General features: G+C 40.7%; 1 protein-coding gene across 1 annotated transcript in view; it reads right to left on the bottom strand.

The window, feature by feature from the left end:
* LOC123232317 (transmembrane protein 132D-like) overlaps positions 1-26,025 on the bottom strand; it is a 1,040,749-nt gene that overhangs the window by 147,548 nt on the left and 867,176 nt on the right. Inside the window, exon 5 of the mRNA XM_044658730.1 lies at positions 20,119-20,262. Coding sequence (XP_044514665.1) covers positions 20,119-20,262 — 144 coding nt within the window. The remainder of the gene's footprint in view (positions 1-20,118; positions 20,263-26,025) is intronic.

Here is a 26,025-nt window from a genome sequence, read left to right as displayed (position 1 = left end):
TCTTTCTTTCTTTCTTTCTTCCTTCCTTCCTTCCTTCCTTCCTTCCTTCCTTCCTTCCTTCCTTCCTTCCTTCCTTCCTTCCTTCCTTTCTACCTTACTCTCTCTTTCTCTCTGGCTCTCTCAGATTCTCACCCAACTAGACCACCAGCTGTTCTCCAAACTGTGCATATTAACACCCACTGCAATGTATTCCTACAGCTCTTGCACTTTGAGTGGCCTCCCTCCTCAACTCTGTCTCTTCTTTATCCTCATTTTCCTTCAATATTCCTCTCATTTAACACTTCATACTTGAGGCCTTTTCTGACCCTATAGTTGTCTCCCTTTTTAAATACTACTGGGTATATTTATTGTATATTTACTTACTTGTGTTTATAAGATCATAGGTTTAGAGATGCAAAGAACCTCCAAGGTCATTAGACCAACCCATTCATTTTACAGATGAATAAACTGAGGCCCAGAGAGATGAAGGGATTTTTTCCCAAGGGAATATAGGTGGTTAGTGACAGAGATGGGATTTGAATCCAGGTTCTCTGATTTCAAATCTTGGCATGCTTTTTAGTATGCTTTTGAGCTATCAGGTAGAATATTAAATCCTTGTGAATAAAGATTGCTTCATTCTTAGCCTTGTATTCCCCAATACTCAGCACAATGCCATGAACACTTTATAAACTCTTTTGAATTGAGTTAAATTGATGTCACATATTCTACTTACCTAGCTAATAAGGGCTAATGTTACTAAGACTTTCTCCATCCCTCTGACGTCTATCACAAATTGGTGCACCATGTGTCCTTAAATGTCCAGACCACAATGTTCTTTTTCTTGGCTCTCCTAAACCTCCCAAGACTGCCCATGGGAAGAATCTTGGCTTGAACCCTTTGGATCTTAGTTTAAAAAGAGGAGAGTCCAGTTCATGTGTTTCTCTGCAGCTGTAGGAATGTGTTTGACATCATTTATTTCTCGAGTACCTATTACATGTAAAAGCTATATTGGAGGGTTTTGAGGGCATATCAGATAGTCCAAAACACCCAAAGTATAGTAAAAAATATTAGATTTGAGTTGGTTCACATCCTGGCTCCAACACTTAATGACTACCATGACCTTGGACAAGTCTTTGATTCCCTCACATTTAAATTGAGATTAAAATGTTGCCCTTACTTACTTCATGGGGCTGGTATTAGTAGAATAATTTAGTAATTTCAAAGTTTTGCAGAATGACATGTTATTGCACAAAGTCTCCCACCTCAGCAACTTGGAAACCAGGAGTCTTGATCATGGGCCCACTGAAGGAGTTTGACAGGAATGGGATTTGGAGTCAGACCAATGGGCTTTAGATCTTGCTTGGACCCTTACAGCTTCTATGATGCTGGGTAAATCAATCTAATTCCTGGGCTTTACTATACTAATTTTTAAAATAAGATGGTTGGATAAGATGATCTCGAAGCTTACTCTCAGTTCTAATATGTGATCTTATGATCTTAAGATATCTCTAACCTTCCTGAATGGCTAAAGGGCCATCAATGTGGAAAGGGAAATAGTAATTTCATGAGGATGTCATGCCCTCATTTGTCTCTGGACCTCAGAGACTTTTAGTTGCTAAAGTGCTTGTGCTTAGGGAGGAGAGATTTTGAAGATGGAGAGGATCCAGAGGATGGCAGCTGGAATGGGGCAGGATCTCAACATCATATCAGATAACAACTACGTACTTAAGAGAATTAGTGATGTGAAGCCTGGAGAAGAGGAGACTGCCTGGGGAAGATGACAACTGGCACTAAATAGCTAATGGTTGTCCAAAAGAAGAAAGAAGAGGCTCGCTGAGTTTATTCCTAGAGAGCAGAAATAGGAATTATGGCTGGAAGTTTCAGAACCACAGAACTAGGCTTGGTGGTAAGGGAATCGTTCCAACCCTTGGAGCTATCTCAAATTGAAAAAGGCCAACACTGGGAGTAGTGAGTCATGAGATTCCCTTTGCTGGAGGTCTTTAAGGCAGATTCTAGATGACAATTTGTTGGGGAAGTTGGAGAGGGATTCTTCTCAAGGCCTCAGCTGGACGATATGCCTTGGGGAACCCCTTCAGAGAATCTGTACATCTCTGTGATTCACATCGAGGTGTGAAGGACAAAGGGATGGAGTGATCTGAGGGGTTGCCTGTCTCTCTCTCAGCTCAGTACATCTAGCAAATCCTGCTCAACAATGAAGAGGTATAAATTTAAAACATTCCCTAAGCTCTCTAAATCCCATTTGATGGAGCTTCCTACAGCACACACTGTTCACAGAGAAACCTGCTTAATTTTCATATTTATTAGATTAGATATTGTGGGAGTAGGAAAAATGGCATATTTTTTATAATGTGTACCTGCTCCTGGTCAATGACATCCAAGAAGCAGGACCTGCTGGAAGCCCTAGTAAAGTATTCTAACTAGAAGAATCTCTGACTTTGACTCTGGAGAGCCAGGAGTAGGAAATCCCTTTGCTTCCTCTTTGGACCATGATGAATGGGGAAGTACAACTGAGGTGACACTTGTGATGGAAGAATACCTATTCATGAGGAATAAAACCCAAGCTTAAAGAGTGTCTGATCTTAATGAAGGGCAGCTCGTTACTCTGTGATGGGCAGGAAGATGGAAGGACAATGAACTCTCCTATTAAATAGGGGACTCTGATAAAGGGAACAGTTGGGTCCAGATCCACTCACAATCACGATGAAGGGGCTGGCTTGGAAGCTAGTGCCATAATGGGAAACTAGATTCTTTGGGAGGGGGTTAATTTTCTGTCCCTTCATCCTTATTCCATTATGCTCCTCAAGTAGAGGTATCTTATCTTGCATTTACTCCTTTTCACTTTCTTCTTATTTATTCTTCCTCTTCTGCTTACTCTCCAGTATCTTTTCTGTGCTTTTTAATCTCCTTGTATTTGTTCTCTCTTCCTGGAATGCCTTTCTTAACTCTCCTGTTTATTGAATTCCCATCCTTTTCTTAAAGCCCAACGCAAGGGTCATCTCAATTCACCAGCCTTTCCTAATGTCTCCAATCGGTAACAAACTTGCTAAGGACCAACTTTGCATTTTCCTTCTACATCCTTTAAACCCTCATCATGTACTTTTGCACTGCAGTTATTGGCTAGGTATCATGTCTCTTTACTAGATGTTAAACTCTACGAGGGCATTGCCCATGGAACGATTATTTGATCATTTGTCATCTCCCTACTAGACACTTTTTAAATTTTATGATGGATTAGTCACAGTGATGGGCAAACTTTTTAAAGAGGGGGCCAAAGGAAAGGAAATGCTCATCTGTCAGTCTGTTTCTAAGGCAACTCTTTCAAGGCTTCATTGTATTGTATTCTACTCATTGTATTCATCAGATTAGGAATAATGTCGGGCAGATGGATAGAACATTTCACCAGCTGTAGTTTGCCCATCATTGGCCTAGATTATATCTTTTGTTCTTTTTTTCTTAAGCACTTACCTTCCACCTTAAACTCAGAACTATGTATTAGTTCCAAGGCAGAAGAGTGGCAAGGGCTAGGCATTGAGATTTAAGTGACTTACCCAGGGTCACACATCTAGGAAGTATATAAGACTAAATTTGAACCCAGAATTTCTCATCTCTAGGCCTAACTCTCAATCCACCTAGCCATCTAGCTGCCCCTTCCCCTTGCCACAGTCTATATCTTATTGACACTTTTGAGTTCTCCTAGGATACAGCATAATTCTACATGATAGGTATGCGACAAATATTTGTTGGACGAAAAATAATAGTGTCTTGCTCAAGAAGGAACTGGGCAGCATTTATTGCTTACACAGTTTGTCCTCTTACTATCAATCACCATCTCTAAAAAGCTATAGAACCCATCTGTGCCCAAAGTAAAGACCCACTTCAGAATATTTCTCCAAGTGCGATCTCTGGTAAAATGAAAAGCAAGACTCTTCAATCAGCAAGTGTTGGCACTTGTTCTCAGACTGGGTCCATTACCAGGAACTCAAGATGAGCCCTGGGGAATTGAAAATATCAGCATTTCACAGATCCTTAGAATCCTGAAGGAAGCCTAATGACGTCTAAGTCATGGCAAGATATCATAAACACATGCCTGTCAAGGGCCACGTGAAAATGGGAAGAAAATGAGCCAGAGGTGGGGCATACCTGCATTGCATAGTTAGGGTGATTTTTTTTTCCTTCTGTAAAATGGGGGTAATAATATCTCTTACCTCCCAGAGTTCACATGAGGATCCAATGGGTTATCGGACATAAAAGGTACTATAAACCTTAGAGTACTATACAGATTACAAGTTGATTATTTCTTTAATACTCAAAGCATCATGTGATCTAAACAACATAGGCACTTTCTCCACAATTGCAGATGACAATTGATTTATGACATTAAAAAAGACTGAACAACAAGTCTACAGCCATCCATCCATCCATCCATCCATCCATCCATCCATCCATCCTGTAGATGGACCTCAAGATTTCTCATGGGAAAATAAATAAATAAAAACCATCACCCTGTGGTCAAACTCTTCAAATGTCATTAGGCTGGTGTTCAGATGATATTGAGACAGCCCATCACAGGCTGTACCTGAACTTATTTTTATCACTGAATCTAAGAGTTAGAAGGAACCTCATTATCCACCTAGTTCAGTCTCCTTTACAACATGCCCACAAGCAGTTATCCCAGTCTTTCTTTAAAGATTTCTAATAAGGAACAACAAATTACCAAGACTGATCTGGCCGTCAGGACTGAACTGACCTCTTTGCAGATATCCTCTGGAACCAAGGCAAGTCTTTTTTTCTTTATTATTTTACTTCAGGTGTTTTTGGTCATGTCTGACTCTTTGTGACCTTATTTGGAGTTTTCTTGGCAGAGATACTGGATTGGTTTGCCATTTCCTTCTCTGGCTCATTTTTACAGAGGAGAAAACTGAAACAAACAGGGTTAAGTGGCTTGTCCAGGGTCACCCAGCCAGCAAGTGTCTGAAGCTGGATTTGAATTCAGGTCTTCCTGACATCAGGTCTGGTGCTTTTATCTTTATTTATTTATTTATTTATTCATCTATCTATCTATCTATCTATCTATCTATCTATCTATCTATCTATCTATCTATTCATTTATTTATTTATTTGTTTGTTTATGTATTTGTTTATTTATTTGTTCGTTCACTTATTCATCTATTCACTCATTTATTTATTTATCTGTTTACTTGCTTATTTATCCATCCATTCATTTATCTGTCTGCTCATTTATTTATTTATTTATTTATTCAGCCATCCATCCATTTATTTATTTATCGTTTATGTATTTATTTATTCATTCATTCATTCATTTATTTATTTAAAACCCTTACCTTCTGTCTTGGAGCCAATACTGTGTATCAGCTCCAAGATGGGAGAGCAATAAAGGGAAGGCAATGGGGATTACTTGACTTGCCCAGGGTATCCCAGCTAGGAAGTGTCTGAGTCCAGATTTGAACCCAGGACCTCCCATCTCTAGGTCTGGCTCTCAATCCACTGAGCTACCTAGCTCCCCCCTTCTGGTGTTTTTATTGACTGAGCTACCTAGTTGCCCTCTATTACAATGTTTTAAATACTTGAAGACAGGTATTATATTCTACCTGAGCAAAACATCCCGAGCTTCTTTCCTTAGACAGCATGAACTCAGGCCTTCTGCCATCTTTACTTGCCTTATTCTGGATGCTCTAAAGCTTATCAGTATTCTTCCTTAGCTATGGTATCCAGAACAGAACACAATCCTCAAAATATTTCCAGAGCATGGTGGGACTATCGCTTCATTATGCTTAGAAACTTTATATCTCTTAATACCCACAATCATATTAGTTTTCTTGGCTATCATATCAATCTATCAACCAATCACATCTATTTGTTGCTAATTGTGCCAGTCACTGTTAGTTCCTGGTGAAACATAAAAGGAATGAAATAACCCTGACTCCCAAGGAGATTCCATTTTATCAGGGAGATACATGGTGTAGTGGAGAGAGCACTGGCCTTGGAATCAGAAACTCCTCTTCATGAGTTCAAATCTGGTCTCAGACACGTGGTAGCTGTGTGACCCTAGGTGAGTCACTTAACCCTGTTGGCTTTGGTTCCTCATCTGTAAAATGAGCTGGAGAAGGAAATGGCACACCAGTTCAGTATCATTGCCAAAAAAAATCCCCCAAATGGGGCCATAGGGGGTTGGACATGATTGAAAAAGACTAAACAACAAGTCTACATCCATCCATCCATTCATTCGTTCACACACATACATATATGTATATATGTACAGTCCCTATACACATATTACATATATGTGCACAAAACACCTAGAAGCAATCCAGCAACAAGTATTTATGAAGTGCCTGTTTTGGATCCACGTGTCACGTTCTAGGGAAACATACAAAAAAAAAATGAAACAACCCCTACTCTCGAAGATATTATATTCTAATCATTGACTCCTTTTGAGGCTACAGTCTATGAAGATTCTCCCTTTCTTGTCCCTCTAAATAAATAAAGCCCCAACTGGTTGCTCTTTCAATTTTACCTACCACAAAACATTAGAAGTATTAAAGAAAGTCAATGTGGGCTTTTATGTGTGTTTAGAGATGCTGAAATTATTCCCCATTTGTCTCATCAATAGGCAATCTTTTACATAGATACATCCTAAGGAAAAAATAAATTACTTATATGATTTTAGGATCGGTGGTGGTGGGGGGGGTTTTGGATGGACTTGCCCAGTTGCCTGGATCCAAGGAACTAGGGTCCGATTTGGGGCATGCCCTGTAACAATTATCCAGCCTCTGTGGTGCCAGGTAGAAAAGTTCCCTTCAGTCCTGCTCAGTCCAAGACAAGTCGGTTCTGCTAAGTTTGGTCTAGTCTGTGCTATTAGAGCACTGTCAGCCTCAGGCAGAGTCTTCCCGAAGAGGATGCCTCTTTGATCTGGTGTCTGAGGCTGTTTGCAGATACCTGGAGCCTCCCAAATGCCTGGCAATTATCTGTCTGTTAGCTTCCAGGACTGAACATGGTCTCTGGCTTCATGCTGTTTTTCTTGCCCTTTTTTTCCTGTCTTGTAAAAGCATCTTTGGTTTGATAATGAGGGAACGTGATGAGTTGCACACTGGGAAGGAAAGAAGGGGAGGCGGTAGGGTCCTTACTCAAGGGCAGGAGCCTACAGATGCCTGGCGGAAGCCACAGCTGGGAATCATTGTGTAAACCACATGGATTTTACTCCAAAGGAATAGAATCCCCTTGAGGACAGGCACTATTTCCATTTTTGACTCTGCATCTCTCATTCCCAGCACAGTTCCCTGTTCTGTTTTGTTTTTGCCCCTTTTGGTCCAGACCTGTGATTCGAATGGGTACAGGGGAATCTTGGTGTAGAAACTACCACCAACACTACAAATTAGCCATGTATACAGCAGGCACTTAGTGGGGAATCAAAACCACAGGGTAGTACTGAAAAGTATGAGGGGGATCAATGGAGACAGGACGATAATAATCATGATTGCTTGGGAAAATACTGCATGTGTGTCATTTTATGTAGATCTGTAGTTTCTATGGACTAGAACAAAGACTGTTGCATAATAGCTAAAGATTAAGTTATTTTGAGGGACAATATAGAAGTTGGGGACTGCTGAAACCCAGACTGAAGCTATATTCTGAGATTTTTCAGAGCATAGCTATGATGGGGGCAGAGATTTGCTGGATCCAGCTCAAACAGGCTTGGGAGCTGATTGTTAAATTTTCATTGTACATATTTACACCTCAAAAATAGATATTACAAATCACAGTTTGTTCCATTGTTTGGTTGATTGTGTAGACTTAAGAAAATGTTAATAATGCAGATTTTTTTTTAAACCTTACCTTCTGGGGGCAGCTGGGTAGCTCAGTGGATTGAGAGCCATGCCTAGAGATGGGAGGTCCTAGGTTCAAATTTGACCTCAGACACTTCCCAGCTATGTGACCCTGAGCAAGTCACTTGACCCCCATTGCCTAGCCTTTATAGCTCTTCTGCCTTAGAACCAATACACAATATTGACTCCAAAATGGAAGGTAAGGGTTTTAAAATTAAAACAAACAAACAAACAAACAAACAAAAAAAAAAACACCTTACCTTCTGTCTTAATAGCCCATCTAAGAAGAGTGTCAAGGGCTGGGCAATTGGTGTTAAGTGACTTGTCCAGGGTCACACAGCTAGGACGTATCTCAGGTCATATTTGAACCTAGGTCATCCTGATTCCAAGCCTGGAGGTCTATCCACTGTACCACCTTTCTGCTCATGCAGATTGGACTTAAAAGTGGGTCAAACCTACATTTTCCTCCCCCTAGAAATCAGGTTGTAAAATATTTTACTAGCGTACTTTTGGATGGGGACAGCATGGACCGAACAGATAGGATTTTCTTTTTTTGGCTAGCCTCCAAGATTATATTCATTCTATGTAAGCCTGGAACAGTGACCCTGGGACATGAGCTGCACTGATAAAACATCCCCTTTAGTACCCCATAACAGTCCGGTGGGTACATTCTCTGGCCCCACTGCTCATCTCATTTCCTCCTTCTCTGCCTCTCCCTGCTCAGTAATGGTCCTATTTCTTCACTAAACCTTAACTCACTTGTTATTTACCAGCCAGTTATGCAAAGTAAATATTTCCTCTTTGTACCACTACATACTGAAAATTGTCTCAAAGTAACGGCCGCAATGTCCTTCTTCTACAACTTTACATTACCCACTAAAACTTCTATTACCGACTCCATCTGGGCTCTTTCCAGCTACATCTCCTTCCCTTCCTGCCGTCATGTTTTCTTGCCATTACTTGGAAATAAAAGCATCCCCGGTGCTAAAACAAGGTGCTTTGGAGGGGCTTATGTGCACTACATCATTTCGGTATTAACTATTTTCCCACTTCAACTGAAAAATAGAAGGTGTCACCTATTAAAGTAATTGGGACTTGATGTAGTTTTAAACCTATCTTGCTATACTTAGTACACTTTGGGCTGTTCAAAACTGCTCCAGGAAGGCAGTTCCTCCCCTGCATGGAAGCTTCTCCCTAGAGTTAAGGAAGGTACCTTTGGAAAGTGCATTGACTTAGGGAAGCTAGGTGGCTTAGTGGATAGAGATGGGAGGTCTTGGGTTCAAATTTGACCTCAGACACTTCCTAACTCTATGACCCTGGGCAAGTCACTTAACTCCAATTGCCTCACTATTACCACTCCTCTGTCTTGAAATCAATATTTTGTATCAATTCAAAGCCAGAAAGTAAGGGTTAAAAAAAAGGTGCATTAATTTGGAGGATTATAGGGTGTACTTGATTGAGGACCTGCTTCCAGGTGCCTTGAATTGGGGATAAATGTTCATTTGTTTTAGGGCTCACCTTAATGCTATTCACCAAGATTTTCCTCCCCTTCCCCCCAATGTCAGATGTTAGCACTATAATCTGGAAATATAAATGGGGAGAGTGAGCTATACTACCAGAGCAACGATGCCCTTGAGGACGTGGTGTTTATCGGAAGAGGAAGAAGGTAAGTATCCATCCTGTTGGGGAATGAAGCTGTCTGCAAACCTGGTCCCTTTAGGCACATTTATTTGCTGGCAGAGCAAGGACAAGATCCATTTATGCCTCCTGAGCATTGGAAGGTGTGAATGTGAAGACTGGATCTCTAGGGAAGGTTTCCTGGCATATGGCTGCCATGGTGCTGCCTCTGCTTAGAGGAGCCAGTGGAAGGGAGCAGAGGGAGGAAGCCTTCTTTTGAGGCTGTGTTGTGAGCTGTGGCTAAGTCTGGTACCTTCTCCTTGGGAGAAAATGGGGCAGGTCACTATTATTTTAAGGGCTATGCTAGGACTTTCCCATTCAGTCCAGTCTGTAGCTCCATATTTTCACCCTAAGGTCCTTCACCCAACGAAGCAGGATTTTCAACCATATAAGCCTATTTCCTCGGCCAATAACCAGGAGCCCTGTGATCTTTATTCAAAGCTGACGTGTTCTCTTCTGGTCTTCCTGCATGCCTTAATAATAAACTCAGCCGGGCTTCCAGTCAGTCATGTTGAACTGATTTGGCCGCAGCCCTGGTGGAGGGTTTATGGCTAGATTGCTTGTTTGTCTGTGTCCCTTTCATGGTGGTGGATTTTTATGAGCTTTGATTCTCATTCGCCTGAGAGGCTGAAAATGAAGAACCTTTGAGTATTAGGGAACTGTGCTTTTTCTCTCTGTCTGTCTCTTTCGCTGTCTCCCTCTCTCCCTCCCTCTCCTCCTCTCCTCCGTCTCTCGATCTCTTTTCTTCCTTCTCTATCTCTCTGTCTTTCACTATCTCCCCCTTCTCTGTCTCTGTTTCTCTTTCTTTTCTTCTTTCTCTCTCTCTCTCTCTCTCTCTCTCTCTCTCTCTCTCTCTCACACACACGCACACGCACACGCACACGCACACGCACACACACACACACACTCCCACTGTCCCCCTTCCTCTCCTCTGTCTGTTTCTCTCTTTTTCTTTCTTCTTCTCTCTCTGTCTCTCTGCCTCCCTCTCTTCCTCACCTCTCTCTGTTTCTCCATCTCTTTTCTTCCTTCTCTATCTGTCTGTCTTTCTCCCTCCCTCCCTCTCTTCCTCTCCTCTCTGTCCCTGTTTCTCTTTTTTCTTTCTTCCCTCTCTCTCTGCTTCCCTCTCTCCCTCTTCCTCACCCCTCTCTGTTTCTCTATCTCTTTTCTTCCTTTTCTGTCTGTCTGCCTTTCACTGCCTCCCTCCCTCTCATCTCTGTTTCTCTCTGTTTCTTTCTTCTTCTTTCTCTGTCTTCCTCTTCCTCACTTCTCTCTCTGTTTCTCTATCCCTTCCTCTTTTCTTCACTCTGTTTCTCTGTCTCTTTCCTATTCCCCTTTTCTCTGATTGCCTTTCTCTTTTTTCTGTCTCTTTCACTTTTTCACTCTTCTCTTCCATCTCTGTCTCTCTTTCTCTATTTGTTTCTCTTCTCCTCCCCTGTCTCTTTTATCCTTTCTGACGCTCCTTGTCTCCCTCCCTGTCTTTCTCTCCTTTTGTTTCTGTCTCTCCTAGTTTTGTAGGAGAAACAAATGAGGGTGTTGGGTTTTTTCCTTCTATTCACAGTCTGTCCCTTGGTTCAGTTTGTTCTCTTAGTAGCAGAGTTGTCTCTCACAGGGTATGGGGGGCGGCTGGAGGTTGCCTAGGGGAGAGTGGAGAAGGAGGCTTCTTTAGCTAAGCCTGTGGCAATAACCCCAGCAGACTAGATGGAAGGCACAAACCATACACCCACACAGCTTTCATTCAACTGTGAAAAGAAGAGGTGATGGAGAATAAAGACTTCCCTTTGGACTTGGTTGGGAATAGCCTGATCTTAATAACAAGATCATAGACTTAGTGTCCTTGAGGGGACCCCAGAAATCCTTTCTTCCAGTGGTCTCATTTTACAGAAAAGAAACCGAGACCTAGAGAGGTGAAGGGAGAGGTCCAAAGCAACACAGTCAGTGGCTGTACTGCATTTGAACCCAGGATGCTTGACTCTGAATCTATCACTCTGCACCATGCTGATTCTCTTGATTTAAAAATTCACCTTAGTATAATCACTTCATTTTATAAAATGAGGAGTCTGAGGCTTGGACGTGAAGAAAGGAACAAGCATTTTATAATCCTCTACTCTATGCCAAGCACTAACACTTTACAAATGTTATTTCACTTGATTCTCATCACAACCCTATGAGGGAGGTGCTATTAATAGTTGAGGGAAGTGAGGCAGATAGAAGTTAAGTGACTTACCCTGGGTCATGCAGCCAGTAAACATCTAAGGCTGATTTGAACTCAGTCCTTTTTTTTTAACCTTCACCTTCTGTCTTAGAATCAATACTATGTATTGGTTCCAAAGCAGAAGAGTTGTAAGGGGGTTAAGGGACTTGCCCAGGGTCACACAACCAGGGAGTATCTGAGGCCAGATTTGAACCTGGGACCTCCCATCTCTAGGCCTGGCTCTCCATCCACTGAACTCCCCAGCTGCCCCCAACTCAGTTCTTCTTGACTGCAGGCTCAAATCTCTATCCATCGTGCCCTTACCTCTCTGATGTCTCTCTCCTAAGGTCTCATAGGAGGTGAATGGAAGAGTTTGGAGCAGAAGTCAAGACCGCTGACTCCAAGTCCAGGACTCTGATCGCTGCTCCAACCTTTAGCCCCGTGTTGTACTGGTACATTTCTGGAATTCTTTTCTCTTATTAATTTCAGCTCCATATTATCAGAGAACAGGGATTATCATAATAGGAACAAGCTCCAGGCTGGGTACTAATTATCTACCTCTATCTCCATTAATGAGATTTCCTGTTATAAAGTGAGGTCTGAATCACAGCAGGTACATTAGACACTGAGATAACATTTTCCATGTGATGTTACAGGGCTGTAGCTGTGTGACTTATATTAGTGCCAGTGGAAGCTTTGCCCCCAAATTCTCATGCAAAATGCTAACATCTTAGCCTTGGGCTTAAAAGAAAAATGTCAGAGTTTTTGCCAGCTTTCCTTCTGCCTATAATACGTAGCATACCTTTTCACTGCCTCAGAAAAATTCCTATGGTATGCACTTTACCTTGACTACTGCAATAGACTCCTAATTAGCTTTTCTACTTTAAGTCTCTCCCTTCTCCAATCCATCCTCCATTCAGAAGTCAAATTGACTCCTCTGCTCAAAAACTTTCAATGGTTCCCTCTTACCTTTAGACTACAATGTACACTCCTCAGGTTAAGGTTTAAAGGCTTCCACAATTTGGTTTATATCCCCTTTCCCTGCTTTGAGGTCTTATTTCATATGATTTCAGTAAAATAACCCGATGACCATTTATCGAATGCCTGCTCTGAGTAAGGTGCCATGTTAGATGCTCAGGATCTAAAGACAAAATATAAAATATAAAAAAATCTGCCACATCATGCAATTTCATATCTTCTGGGGTGTACGACATATTAAATAGCTGGGTGTATCTATGCCCACGAAAACTTGAGGCCCCAGGAAATACTAGTAAATAAAAGCATCAGGAAAAGCTTCTGGTAGGAAGAAGTATCTAAGTGGAGTGATTAAGGAAGCTAGGAATACTAAGAAGTGGAGACAGAGGGAGAACATTCCGGGCAGGGAAGAAAGCCTGTGCAAAGGTACAGAGGTAGGAATTGAATACTAAGTTTGAGATATTCTCTTTCCAGAGCTCTCTATTCCATTAAGACTAGTTGCTAATTGTTCTCGGTATATAATCTTCTATCTTCTACCTTTATTCAGTCAATTAATTGTAGTGTTTCCAGATTTTTCTGCTCTATCTCCTTTTTAATTACATTATAGGTTGTATCCCTCATTCCCTCAGACCCACCCTTCCCCAGTTCCCAACTAATCCTTCCAAAATATAAACTTCTTAATGGTGGGGGTCCATTATATTTTATCCTTCCCTTTCTCTCTCTGTCTCCCTTTCTCTCTGTCTCCCTTTCTCTCTGTCTCCCTTTCTCTCTGTCTCCCTTTCTCTCTGTCTCCCTTTCTCTCTCTCTCCCTTTCTCTCTCTCTCCCTCTCTTTCTTTCCCCCTTTCCCCTTCTTTCCTCCTTCTTTCTCTCTTCCTTGTTTCTATCCTCAGCATATAATATAGCATCTTGAATATATTAAATACTCAATAAATGTTTGTTCAATTGAATTATACCTGAATTATACCTTAATGCATCCATATTCAATGCTTCCCCCCTTTATGTAACATGCTTTTGCCATCAAAGTCTTTCTTTGATTATGTAGTCATGTGTCATAGTTGCTAGAGGGCTAGGCTAAGAATTTGGAAGACCTTAGATCAAATTCCATCTCTGGTACTTAATATGTGACCATGGGCAAGTCACTTAACCTCTTTAAGCCTCAGTTTCCACATCTGTTAAATGGGGAGAGTTATTTCTACTTTATAGGCTCACTATAAGGTAATGATATATGTCAATTGTGTCAAAAACTTTACCACATTATCTGTAATACATATTATTTATTATTATGATACTTCATCATGGTGACGGGCAACTCTGGGATCTCCAAAGTTATATAACTGGGGCCCAAGTTCTTCCAGGTCTCACCAAGGTTTTGAGCGGAGTTGCAGGGGATGGTGTAAAGCCAATATGGCAGAGAGAGGTTAGCACTTTTGCTGAGCTCTCCCAACCCACCTTTCAAAAAACAATTTTTAAAAATTATGAAGGTGTTTTATTTTACCAATTACATGTAAAAAATTTCTACTTAAGTTTTCTGAAGTTATATGTTCCAAACGGTTTCCCTTCTCTTTCCTGCCCTTTTCCTGGAGCTGGCAAGCAATTCTATCTGAGTTATACATATATTATCAAGAACAACAACAACAAAATACTTTAAAAAGCAAGCTGAACTAGATTATGACTGGGATAAGCAATAAAATGTTATGGGTCATTTTTCCAGCTCAGGGTAGCTTAGGAGGACAGATAGAGAGCTCTGTGGTTACTGGGGTTAGAAATGGACCATTTGTGGAAGCAGTACTGACTGTGGTCCTGGAAGGCAACTGCAGCAACAGGGGCAATAAAACTGGGAAGGACCACCCAATACCCACAGTTGGTAAGGAGACTGAATGTCGAGTCAGAAAGAGATTCCAGATGGATCCCTATACTAGCACTGGGTATAGGATGGGGCACCATTTGGAAGCTCCTTAGCCCAGTATTCATTTGTTGTTGTTGTTTTTTAAACTCTTACCTTCCATTTTAGAATCAATATTTGTTCCAAGGCAGATGAGCGGTAAGGGCTAGGCAATGGGGGTTAAATGATTTGCCCAGGGTCACACAGCTTGGAAGTGTCTTAGATCAGATTTGAACCCAGGACCTCCCATCTCAACCCACTGAGCCACCCAGCCGACCCCCTCAGTACCCAGTTTTAAATAATGATTCAAGCTGTAGAGGAGTTGAAAAGAAGTAGGGATCCTACTTGAGTAAAAACCAGAATGTGGACTAGGAGGGCAGTGACTAGATCAAACTTGGATCATACTACTTTGGAATCCCTAAAAATCTGCAGGTATACAGGCTTAGTTGTGAAAACAATAGGACATAAAAGTGTGAAAGTTAGTCCAGTCACACAGACATACAAGCATACAGCTATGCCACTGGGATGAGCAGAAGCCAACTATAACATTAAATCCAAAGTCAAGAAACTGGCCTGAATAATGAGAAAACAACAACGACAACAAAAAAATAACCTGACCATAAAAAAGCTACTATAGTGATAGGGAAGATCAAGGAACAAACTTAGAAAAAGATAATGACATGAAAAAATCTTCAAGCAAACTCAAAGGAAATAAAAAAAGAAGTAGTAGAGGTCCAGTGATAAAATTGCATGCCTATTGCTGCTGGTCCACAGTGGATAGAGCCCTGGAGCAGGAGTTAGGAAAATTTGAGTTCTAACCTGACCTCAGATACTTCCTAGCTGTGTGACTTGTGGCAAATCACTGCCTTCTCTGTCAACTATAAAATGGGGATAATAATAGTACCCATCTGCTAGGGTTATGGCAGGGATAAAATGCGCAAATGTTTATAAGGAGCTTTTCAAACCTTGAAGTAATAAAAAATATATATATATATATTATTATTACTAGAAGCAAAGTGATACAGTAGATGGTGTGTAAGACTTAGAAAAAAGACTGACTTCTAATCCAGCCTTGGGCATTTTCTAGCTATTTTGCCCAGTACAAATCTCTTAACTGCTTTCTACCTCAGTTTCCTCATCTGTAAAATGGGGGTAATAAGGAAATAATAAATGAAAAATACTTTGTAAATCATAAAGTACTATAGAAACATGATTATTTTTTAATTTTATTACTACTATCATTGTCAAAGGATCAGTTTAGTTTAATTCAGAGACTCAGCATTAGGATGCCCAGAATGTGAGGAATCTTTTGGCCATAGGTTGTAGAGAAGCTGAAACTCCTAGCAAGGGAGTTCTCACACCAAAGAAATCCCTGATTCTTGAATCACTTGAGTTTATAATATAGTCGCCATACCCTAAAGATAGCTCGCGTTACCACCTGTTTTCCATGAAACGAAGTTGAATATTCAAAGTCTTTTCCTTTGAAGCCAGTTAGCACTTCCCAGGCAATATGGCTATAATCTGGGCAACTAACATAATTTCTTTCTTTTTGTTTGTTTCTCTTCCCTTTAGAGAATCACCAAATTGGAGACTCCTGAGGGATCTCAGGGATCATGTAATCCAATCCCTTTATGAAATGAATCCCCATTCGATTGTACCAGAAAGGAGTTTTCTGATTGCTGTTTGAAGACCTCCCAAATGGAAGGACCCATCACCTCTCAAGGCAGTCCATTAAGCCTAAATCTCTGCAGTTTATAGCCGTTGCTCTTGGTTCTGTCCCCTGAGGTCAAGCAGAATAAGGCTAATCTATTTTCCTTGTAAGAGCTCTAGAGATACATGAAGCCAGATATCCCATTGTCTCCAACCTTTCCTGTCTTCCTTTTGTGTTTTGTCTTTCCCCATTTAGATCATAAATTCCTTTGGCAGAGACAATCTTCCTTTTTATTAACTGTATCCTCAGCCTTTAGGTATTGTTCTCAGCCTTGGGACAGTCCCTGGAACAGGAGGTGCTTAATAAATTTTTATTGGATTAGATTATAAGTAGAAGTGCTGGGATTGGAACTCAGATTCCATGACTCCAAGTTCAGTGGCCTTTTGAACCATGGATAACAGATCATAACTCCTTCGGTACCCAAACCGCCATTCTTTTCCCTAGACCTTGCTGACTCTCAGTTAAACAAGGACAGAGGGTGGGCATGACAACTGTAGTCCTCAGCCTTGGAATTAGAACCACCCAGTTCTGGAGTTGGAACGAGAGTTGAAGGAAGAGCAAGAAAAGAAACAGGATCTCACTCTGTAGGACTGTCTTGCAAGTATACCGCATTTGTGAGAAACCTCTTTTAGATGCTGAGTCTGGGCCAGATTCACCACCACATTTGGTCCAGAGGAGAGAGTGGTGCTCCCTTCACCAACCCATTGGCCTCCAGCTGCATACCATTTATTACCTAGTCTCTGCATGAAGGAAACTCAAAAGGCTATCTCTTAATATATTCCCAGCACTGTTTTATGTTGGATTATTTTTGCATTTGATCCCAAATGAGAGAGAAGCAGCTAAGAGGAAGAATAAATACATTTTTATGAAGGACTGGAGCTGGTCCTCCGTTGGCATCATTGGCTCACATAGAATTCTGTGGGTTGGTAAGAAATGCAAAAAATAAAATAGATTCTTGCTTTATTAAGTTGACATGAATTGTAAAGCAGAGCTCTAAATAGCTGTTCTTTTTTGGGAGGGGGAAGGGGTCCTGGGTTTATCATTTCTTCTGTGTGGAAACTGTCTCGACCAATGCAGAACAACCCATCTGTGCAAAGGATTGCCTGACTCCTGGGAAGCTGAGGGGATCTTAGGATCAAAAACTTGGAGCAGGAAATGACCTTAAGAGCTATTTATTTCAACTTATCTTAAGACGAGCAAATGTAGATTCAGAGAGGTCAGATAATTTGTCCAAGGCTACACAGTTAATTATACTTGAACCCAGGGTTTATTAACCCAAAGCCAACTCTCCAGGCACTGATTCAATGCTAACTCTATAATGGCCTTCCACGATCCTGATCTTTAGAGAATACTTTGAGACACAAAATGATGGTAAAGAGAAATAATAGCAATCATTGCAATTATGTTCCCAGCCTATTTTACAGGGGCCTCCTCAGAGTTAAAGGAAGTTCAGAGGCCATCTGCTTCAGTCTGTACCTGACTAAGAATTACTTTTATATTTCTAATAAGTAGCCACCCAAAAGCATTCTTATAGTCTTCCAAAGAGGAGGAGAAACACTTCTCCTAAGGTAGCCCATTATACGTTAGGATAATAGAAGGAAGGGAGGGAGAGAAGGCAGAAAACAAGCATAATTAAGCATGTACAATTTGATAGGCACTGTTTTAAGTGCTTTAAAAATTATGGTATTTGATTTTCATAACAACCCTAGAAAGTGGGTGCCATTAGTATCCCCATTTTATAGTTGAGTCAGTGGAGACAGAAAGAGGTTAAATGACATGCCCAGAGTCATATAGCCAGTAAGTGTCTGAGGTAGCATTTGAATTTGGGTTTTCTTGACCCTTAGGCTCTATCCTATCCAACCACCTATAGGCATTTTGGTTATTAGCAACATTTCTCTCATGTCGAACCTACATGAGGCTTTTCATAATATCCCTCCATTGCTTCTATTCTACTTTGAGTGAAAGAGAACTGTCTAATCCTTTCCCAATAATGAAATATTTAAAGTTAGCAACAATTTTCTCCCTAAGTCTTCTCTCCTTTAGGTTAACCACCCTTACCTCATTCAATCAATCCTTTAAGTGGCATGAACTTGAGGCTCTTCACCAGAATGACACCCCCCTCCTCTTGTTACTCTCTAGTTTATCATGATTTGTCCTAAAATGTAGTGTTCAGAACTGAACACTGAGGACCCAGAACAGCAGAACGCTCACCTCCCTAATCCTGGCCTCTGTGTTTTGATTAACGTAGACTAAGATTTCATTAAGTTTCTATATTATTCTAAGAACAATATCAGAACATTGACTCAAAATGCCAAACCACTCTGATGACTCTACCCTTGCCTCTGGCAAACCAGAGGATCCACATGGTGGGGATGTTAACATCACGGGTGCCATTTTTGTTTTTGTGAATATAAGGATACATTTACAAGTCAAGTACACCTCAGTTGTTTACTAGGTGAGAAGGGGGCCTTGAAAAGGCCTTAGGAGTGAGAGAAAGTATATTCAGATTGGCTGAGTGACTGGATCACTCTGTCTGGCCTATGTAAAACCCAGGACCTAGTTGTAACTCAACCAAGCAATCAATACATTTATTAAGTGCATATTGTGTACAAGGCACTGTGCTAAGCACTAGAGTTAAAAAAGAGTCTAAAGATAGTTCTTGTCCTCAAGGATTTTGCAATTTAATGGGAAACAACATACAGATAAATAAACAAATAAACAAGTAAAATATATATAGTGAGCTATATACAAGATAAAGAGGAAACAATCAACAGAGGGAAGGCACTAGAATTAAGAGGATTCAAGTATTTGGGGATTCATGTGACCAAGAGAATATTTTGACCAAACCCCTGAAAGGATCCATTTTGGGGAGAGAAGAGCACCTCATTCTTCTCTGCCCTTGACAAGAGGAAATCTTTATGAACTTCAGAAATCAGGAGGATTTGGGACTTCCCATTTTCTCATCATTATCCTCACTGAGTCTTTGGAACAACTGATGGCGATGTCCACATCAGGAGCCAATGGCTGGTGGAGGTAACTAAAGAAAATTCAAGGCTCTACAAAAAACCCAGAAGGAAGAAGAAAAGCTAAACTATAGCTAAGAGGAATATCTTGAGGAATCCAGAAAGGTGACTTCCAAGAGCTGTGAATTGTCCTTTACATCATGTGCTTTCTAATACTGGGTCTACTTTTCTCTTCACTCTGCAAGTACTAGTGGGAGAATGTGTCACAGACTTTTGTAGGTATATTTATACCAATTATGCTAACTGCAGTAAATACCACCCTTTTTTTCTAAAAGCTAATTAAGTCTGGCTGACTAAATGCTATCACCTGATAACTACAGTGGGAAATACACCAGTGGAGGCTATTGAGAATTAGAAAACGACCCTCACTCCAACCCCTCATGGCTACCACTGGACTTTGAGGGGACTAGTAGTCAACCTGTAGTACCCAATATCCCAGCAGGAGTATGAGTTTGGGTAAAGATCCCCTAAATTCTATATGTACTACATAATGACTCCTGAAATAACCAAGGCAAAAAAAAAAACAGAACTTTGGGGTATAAAATTGGAAAATGGAGATCATTGCGAAGTATTTTTTGGAACAGCAAAGAGACACATAAGACCTTCAAATAGAAAGAATACATTATCCAAAGAAGCTTTTTAAATACTTTCAGTTCTTCTTTTGTGCCCAAAGGCCAATTTCTAGATTTTAATGGCTGTGTAACCAAAATGGTAGGAAACGAACCCCATAGGAACTAAAGGTCCATCCGGTCAATGGACAATGATGCTGATGTGACAGTAGTTTTCTATGGGGACCAGAGAAATATCAACCTACCTTAATCACATCTTCATCTGATGATCTACACTCCACAGACTCCAAAAGATCTGTCACAGTGCCGTCTTCCTCCACAGAGACCACCTTTACAGGCACAGCCACTGTCTTCCCAGTGAGAATGGCTGTATTCAAGATTTCTGCTTCCTGGAAGACCAAACAAAGCCCTGGGTTTTACACTCCTTCTCTGAATGACCTTTCCCCTGAAATGTGCAAATTCCATTCTTTTTGGCCCTCCCTGCAAAGGGAATCTAATTTGTGTTATTTCTTGGAAAGCCTGGCAATGTCAGCCATGGGGGTTAATGTGACAGGTACAGTCATTATTAGCTGTCATTACTCAAATTCTCAACAAGGAGCTCCAAGAACATGACAGAAGAAAAGCGTCTACACATGGGACCAAAGAAAAGAATGGCCCTAAATTAGTTCAACATAATATAAGACTGTGGGCAGACCCGAGGAAGGGGAAGGAGTTTTTACAAAAGCAGGAAATATAGCAGTCTACAAAACTCCTATTGTTTCTGGGCTTTAAGAAATGTCCCCTGCCCTGAAAAATCTACATAGGCACCAATCTTATTGATGTCAGGTTTTCTTATATGCCCAAATGGACTAGGGTAGTGATGGGCAAACTTTTTAAAGGGGGCCAAAGGAAAGGAATTGCTCATCTGTCAGTCTGCTTCTAAGGCAACTCTTTGGAAGTTTCATTGTATTGTATCCTAATCATTGTATTCATCAGATTAAGAATGATGTTGGGTAGAACATTTCAGGGCTGTATCTGGCTGTAATTTGCCCAGCACTGGACTAGGGGTTACATGGGATATGACTAATCCATCACCCAAACCAAACTTGGGAAGTGGAAATAGATCTATTTCTTCTTTGGGAACTTTCTCTCCATCCCTTCTTCCCATGCTAGGGCAAGGTCCCATAGCTGGGGTCATCTTTCTGCTCTAATAATAGTAGTTAGAGCAGCTACGTGATAGAGAGCTACATGATGAGAGTCAGGAAGACCTAGGCTTGAGTCTGGCTACTGACATATGCTAACTGTGGGTCCATATCATCTAATTAATCTAAGTCAGTGCCCCAGGTGGTACTCTAAGGCTCTAAATTGCAAAGCAGGTGTTGATCAGCAAGTCACTTGACTCCCATTGCCTAGCCCTTACCATTCTTCTGCCTTAGAACCAATACCCAATATTGATTTCCAAGATGGAAGGTGAGGGTTTAAAAAAAAAGAATCAACCCCACAGTGCCCTCCCAGACCCAGGATTTTCCAAAGTTCAGGGTTTTATGAAGGAGGGCTTAGACTTAGTCAACTTTCTGTAACATTCTTTGGAAGGTTCCTTCTCTACCACTCCCTGTGCCAATGGAACCCAGTACTTGGCCAACATCTTGAGATCAGGTTATTCCATCTTCCATCTATCTTCCTTATCTTGTTAACTGACATTTTGGTTTGCTCTCTAAATAAAGGCTGGGCATTAGACCTAAAGAGTTATATTCTTTAAAACTTGGCTACGATGGCAAATTTTGATTATAATGGTTACTATTATGATTAATAAAACTCTTAACTACAAATAACTAATGGATAATCAATAATCGGTTTCGTAGCTGGAAATACAAAGAAAGTTAAAAATATGGTTCCTAGCTTCAAAGAGCTCATGTTTTAGCAAGGACAATATGCAAATACATCTATATATTTATTACATGTTGGTATATGCAGATATGTGTTTATATCATATTATATGGCATGATGTAATATATGATAGTATATTACATGATATGATACAATATTGTATATTCTATTTGATATGATAGATTAGATATGATATATCTGATACATCATGTCATATATGTGTAAATAAATGGAAGCCAGTCTCAAAAGGAAGTGTTAGGGTAAAAGGGATAAGACCAGGAATAACTTCTTGCAGAAGGTGGGATTTTAGTTGGAACATGAAGGAAACCAGGGAAGCCAGAACCACGGAGGAGGAGGGAGAGCACTGCAGGAATGGAAGGCAGCTAGTGCAAAGGAATGAATAATTTCTGCCGTTACAGTTCAGATGAACAGTGCCAGTTGGGATTTGAAAATAGCTTTCATTATCATCAATTTTCCTAAATCTGGTTAATACAGTGTGTGAGACTAGAGGCCAGGATGATCCTTAAATGTAGATGGAGAGAGACCCTATGAGCATCCCCAGACTGCAGAATGATGACTTATGCAGAGAGAATATGAGACCCAATATGGGTGGCTCCATCCCTTCTCCTAGGGCTCACTCCATTGATTGTTACCAATAATTACACTGCTGTTCTCTCCAAGAATACACCAGCAACATTCCCATTTATTTAGTGCCTTTATGCTCAGAAGGCAAGGTGGCATAATGGATAGTTTTGGACCCAGGAATGTTTGGATTATAGGATCACAGTCTTGAGCTGGGAGGAATTTTAGAGATCATCTATTCCAACCCCATTTGAACCTAAGCGAGGATAATGACTCACCTAAGGTCTCATATGAAAGGATGGACTTGAATTTGAGTCCTATCAACTCAGAAATTCCAAGGTGTAGAGTTGGAAGGTACCTTAGAGGTCAACTAGTAATCCCCACTCCCTTTATACATGAGGAAAATAAGATCCACAGAGGATAAGTGACTTGCCTAAGTTCATGTACAGAGTAAGCATCAGAGATGGGATTTGAATTCAGAACCTATAGGAGGCAGGGAAATCTATTGTTCCACATTTCCTGGGGTTAAATCCATCCTCAGACACTTAATAGTTGTATGACCCTAGGGAAGTCATTCATCTCTGTGAGCCTCATCTGTGAAAATGTAAAATAATCATTTCTACCTTACAGGATTATCATGAAATTAAATTGTGAAAAAGCTTTCCAAACCTTAAAGTATGACATAAACTCAAGCCATTATTAAATATCACAGCAGCAATGCCAGTCCAATCATTTGCCAGTTCATTCAATTGTTTCCTGTAGCCCTAGAGCAAGGAAAAATCTCTTCTGGGGAGACTGGTGCCATCTTCCAAGTCATCTCAAGATATTGTCCTTTTCCCCCTACTATCCTGAAAAATAAGCTTTTTGCTCGGGTGATGAGGAAGCTTTTGAAAAGTCTTTTTTTTTAGTTCAGAGAAATTCTGAAAGCCTCCTGGGTCCCCACCAGTGGTTCATATCTTCTTTGGTAAATGGTTCTTGCTCTGGGTTCTTAGCTTGACCTCATTTGACTGTGGGCCAAAGAAACAAAATATGAGATAGAAGCAGGAGCAGGAGGAAGAGATGTTTCTTCCAGTTGCCTTTGGGCAGGGCAAGGAACGACATGGATCTCCATTATCCAAAGGCCAGGGATCAGAAAGAGCTTGTCACACAATTGAACAGAGATAGTCCAGCTTCTTTCTTCCTTCCCTCTGCCCAGCAGACCGAAAGCCCTAAGTCGTTTACAAATGCAGGTATACTTTGTTTTATGCATTTTGCAGATATGGCATTTTTCTAGAAATTGAAGGTTTGTGGCATCCCTGCAACAAACAAGCCAAGCAATGCCATTTTTCTAACAGCGTGTGCTCTCATCATGTCTCTGTGCTACATTTTGATCATTCTTACAGTATTTCAGAGTTTTTCAGTATTATTACATCTGTCATGGTGATTGGGGATCAGTGATCCTTGAGGTTACACTTGTAATTATTTTAGGATGCCATGAACCATGGCCATATAAAATGATGACCTTCATTGATAAAAGTTGTGTATGTTCTGACTGCTCTTCCCCTACCTCTCTTCCGCACCCCTATTTCGCTACCTCTCCTTGGACCACCCTATGCTCCGAGACACAAAAATATTGAAATTATGCCAATTAAAAGCCCCACAATGGTTTCATAGTGTTCAAATAAAAGGAAGATTCAATCTCTGCAGCAAATTCCGATGCTGTTAAATTTTAAAAATTGTCACAGCCACCCCAGCTTTTGGCACCAATCACCCTGATCAGGATGAGGTTGAAGCAAGACCCTCCACTAGCAAAAAGATTCTATCTTGCTGAAGGCTCAGATAATGGTTAGCATTTTTTAGCAATGAAATATTTTTAAATTAAGGTAGAGACATTGTTTTTTTTAGACAATACTATTGTATATATGGTAGACTACAGAATAGTATAAACATACATTTTACATGCACTGGGAAACCAAAAAATTCACATGATCCACTTTATTGTGGTGGTCTAAAATCAAATCAGAAATGTTTCCGATGGATGCTTGTAAAAGAAACCAATGAAATTGTAGCAACCTGGCCTTATCACATGGCAGGAAAAGGCATTTTGTAGGCTAATAGAAAGGGGAAGAATTTCTCAGTGATCAGAAGAAATGTCAAGACTGCCTTTTAAATATTTGGAGATTCTGAGAACACGAGAGGAAGGGGGCCTAAGAGGAGCACCGACTGGCAGCGGAAGGCCCATCTGTCCCCGGTGTATTCTTATGCTTGGAATGGAATTTTTTATTCTGTCTTGTGAGCTCTTGTTGGGGATTGGTAAGGAAGCTTCCAGATTTTACTGTTTTGGACTTTTGTCTCTTCCAGGGTCCCCGGCATTCCAAAAGCTCAGGGATTAAAAAAGGGGCCTCCTTCCCTTCAAAGAACAAAGAAATAGCTGCTCTTGCCCAGATCAAGTTGCTAGATTAAGGGGCTTTTGCTTCTTTGCTTTCTTAATGTACATTGTATATATATTTTACATGCCATATTAATGAATGTACATATTTGCCCATATAAATATAGTTATGTATTTCTAGCTGCATATACATTTATATACATAGATAAGTTCTCAAGTTTATAAAACAGATAGTGAATCACAGAATTTGAGAGTCAGACATCCCTTTTAGCCCAACACATAGACTAAAATAATCCCCATTATAATATACACAATACGAAGTTATTCAGTGCCTATTTGAAGCCTCCTAAGAGGATTCCACCTCTCTGGGCAGCCTATTTCACTTTTGGACAGCTCCTATAGTTAGGTTAGTTTTCTTGGCAAAGATACTGGGTGTGTATCATCCCTTTCTCCGGCTCCTCCTGTCCTAGAGATGAGCAAATTGAGGCAAACAGGGTTAAGTGACTTGTCCAGGGTCCTGTAGCTAGGAAGCATCTGAGGCAGACTTGAACTCAGGATGATGAGTCTTCCTGACTCCAGGGCTGGCATTCTATCCACTACACCACTTAGCTACCCAATGTCTACATCCTTGGGAAAGATTATCCTGACTGTAGTGCGAAGGATAGATTAGAAAGGGGAGAGAATGGAAAGGAGAAAATGTGTTGCAATTATCTTGCAGGGAGTGAAATAAGCAGAACCAGGAGAACATTGTACACAGTAAGAGCAATATTGTGTGATGATTAGCTGTGAAGGACTTGGCTATTCTCAGCAATACAATGATCCAGGACAATATCGGGGGACATACGACAAAGATTGCTCTCCACCCCCAGACAAAGAATTACTGGAGTTGGAATGCAGATCAAAAGATGCGATTTTTCACTTTAGTTTATTTGGAGGTTTTTGTCCTATATGATTATTCTCTTACAAAAAATGAATAATGTGGAAATATGTTTTGTATGCTAACACATATAACCAAGATGAAATTGCTGACCAGCTTTGGGAAAGGGGAAGGAAAGGAAGGATGGAGACATTTTGGATCATATAATTTGAGAAAACTTCTGTAGAAAATTGTTATTACATGTAATTGGTATAATAAAATATCTTTATAAAAAAACAACCCTATATTGCACGGACAGCTAGGTGGCTCAGTGGATTGAGAGCCAGGCCTAGAGAGGGAGGTCCTGGGTTCAGATATGCCTCAGCTACTTCCTAGCTGGGAGACCCTGGGCAAGTAACATAATTCACATTGCCTTCCCTTTATTGCTCTCCCACTTTGGAGCCAATACATAACATTGAT

This window comes from Gracilinanus agilis, chromosome 1 (genome assembly GCF_016433145.1).
Source record: "Gracilinanus agilis isolate LMUSP501 chromosome 1, AgileGrace, whole genome shotgun sequence".
NCBI classification, from domain to species: domain Eukaryota; kingdom Metazoa; phylum Chordata; class Mammalia; order Didelphimorphia; family Didelphidae; genus Gracilinanus; species Gracilinanus agilis.
Note: the sequence above shows the minus strand (reverse complement) of the source record. Positions and strands in the feature narration are given on the sequence as shown.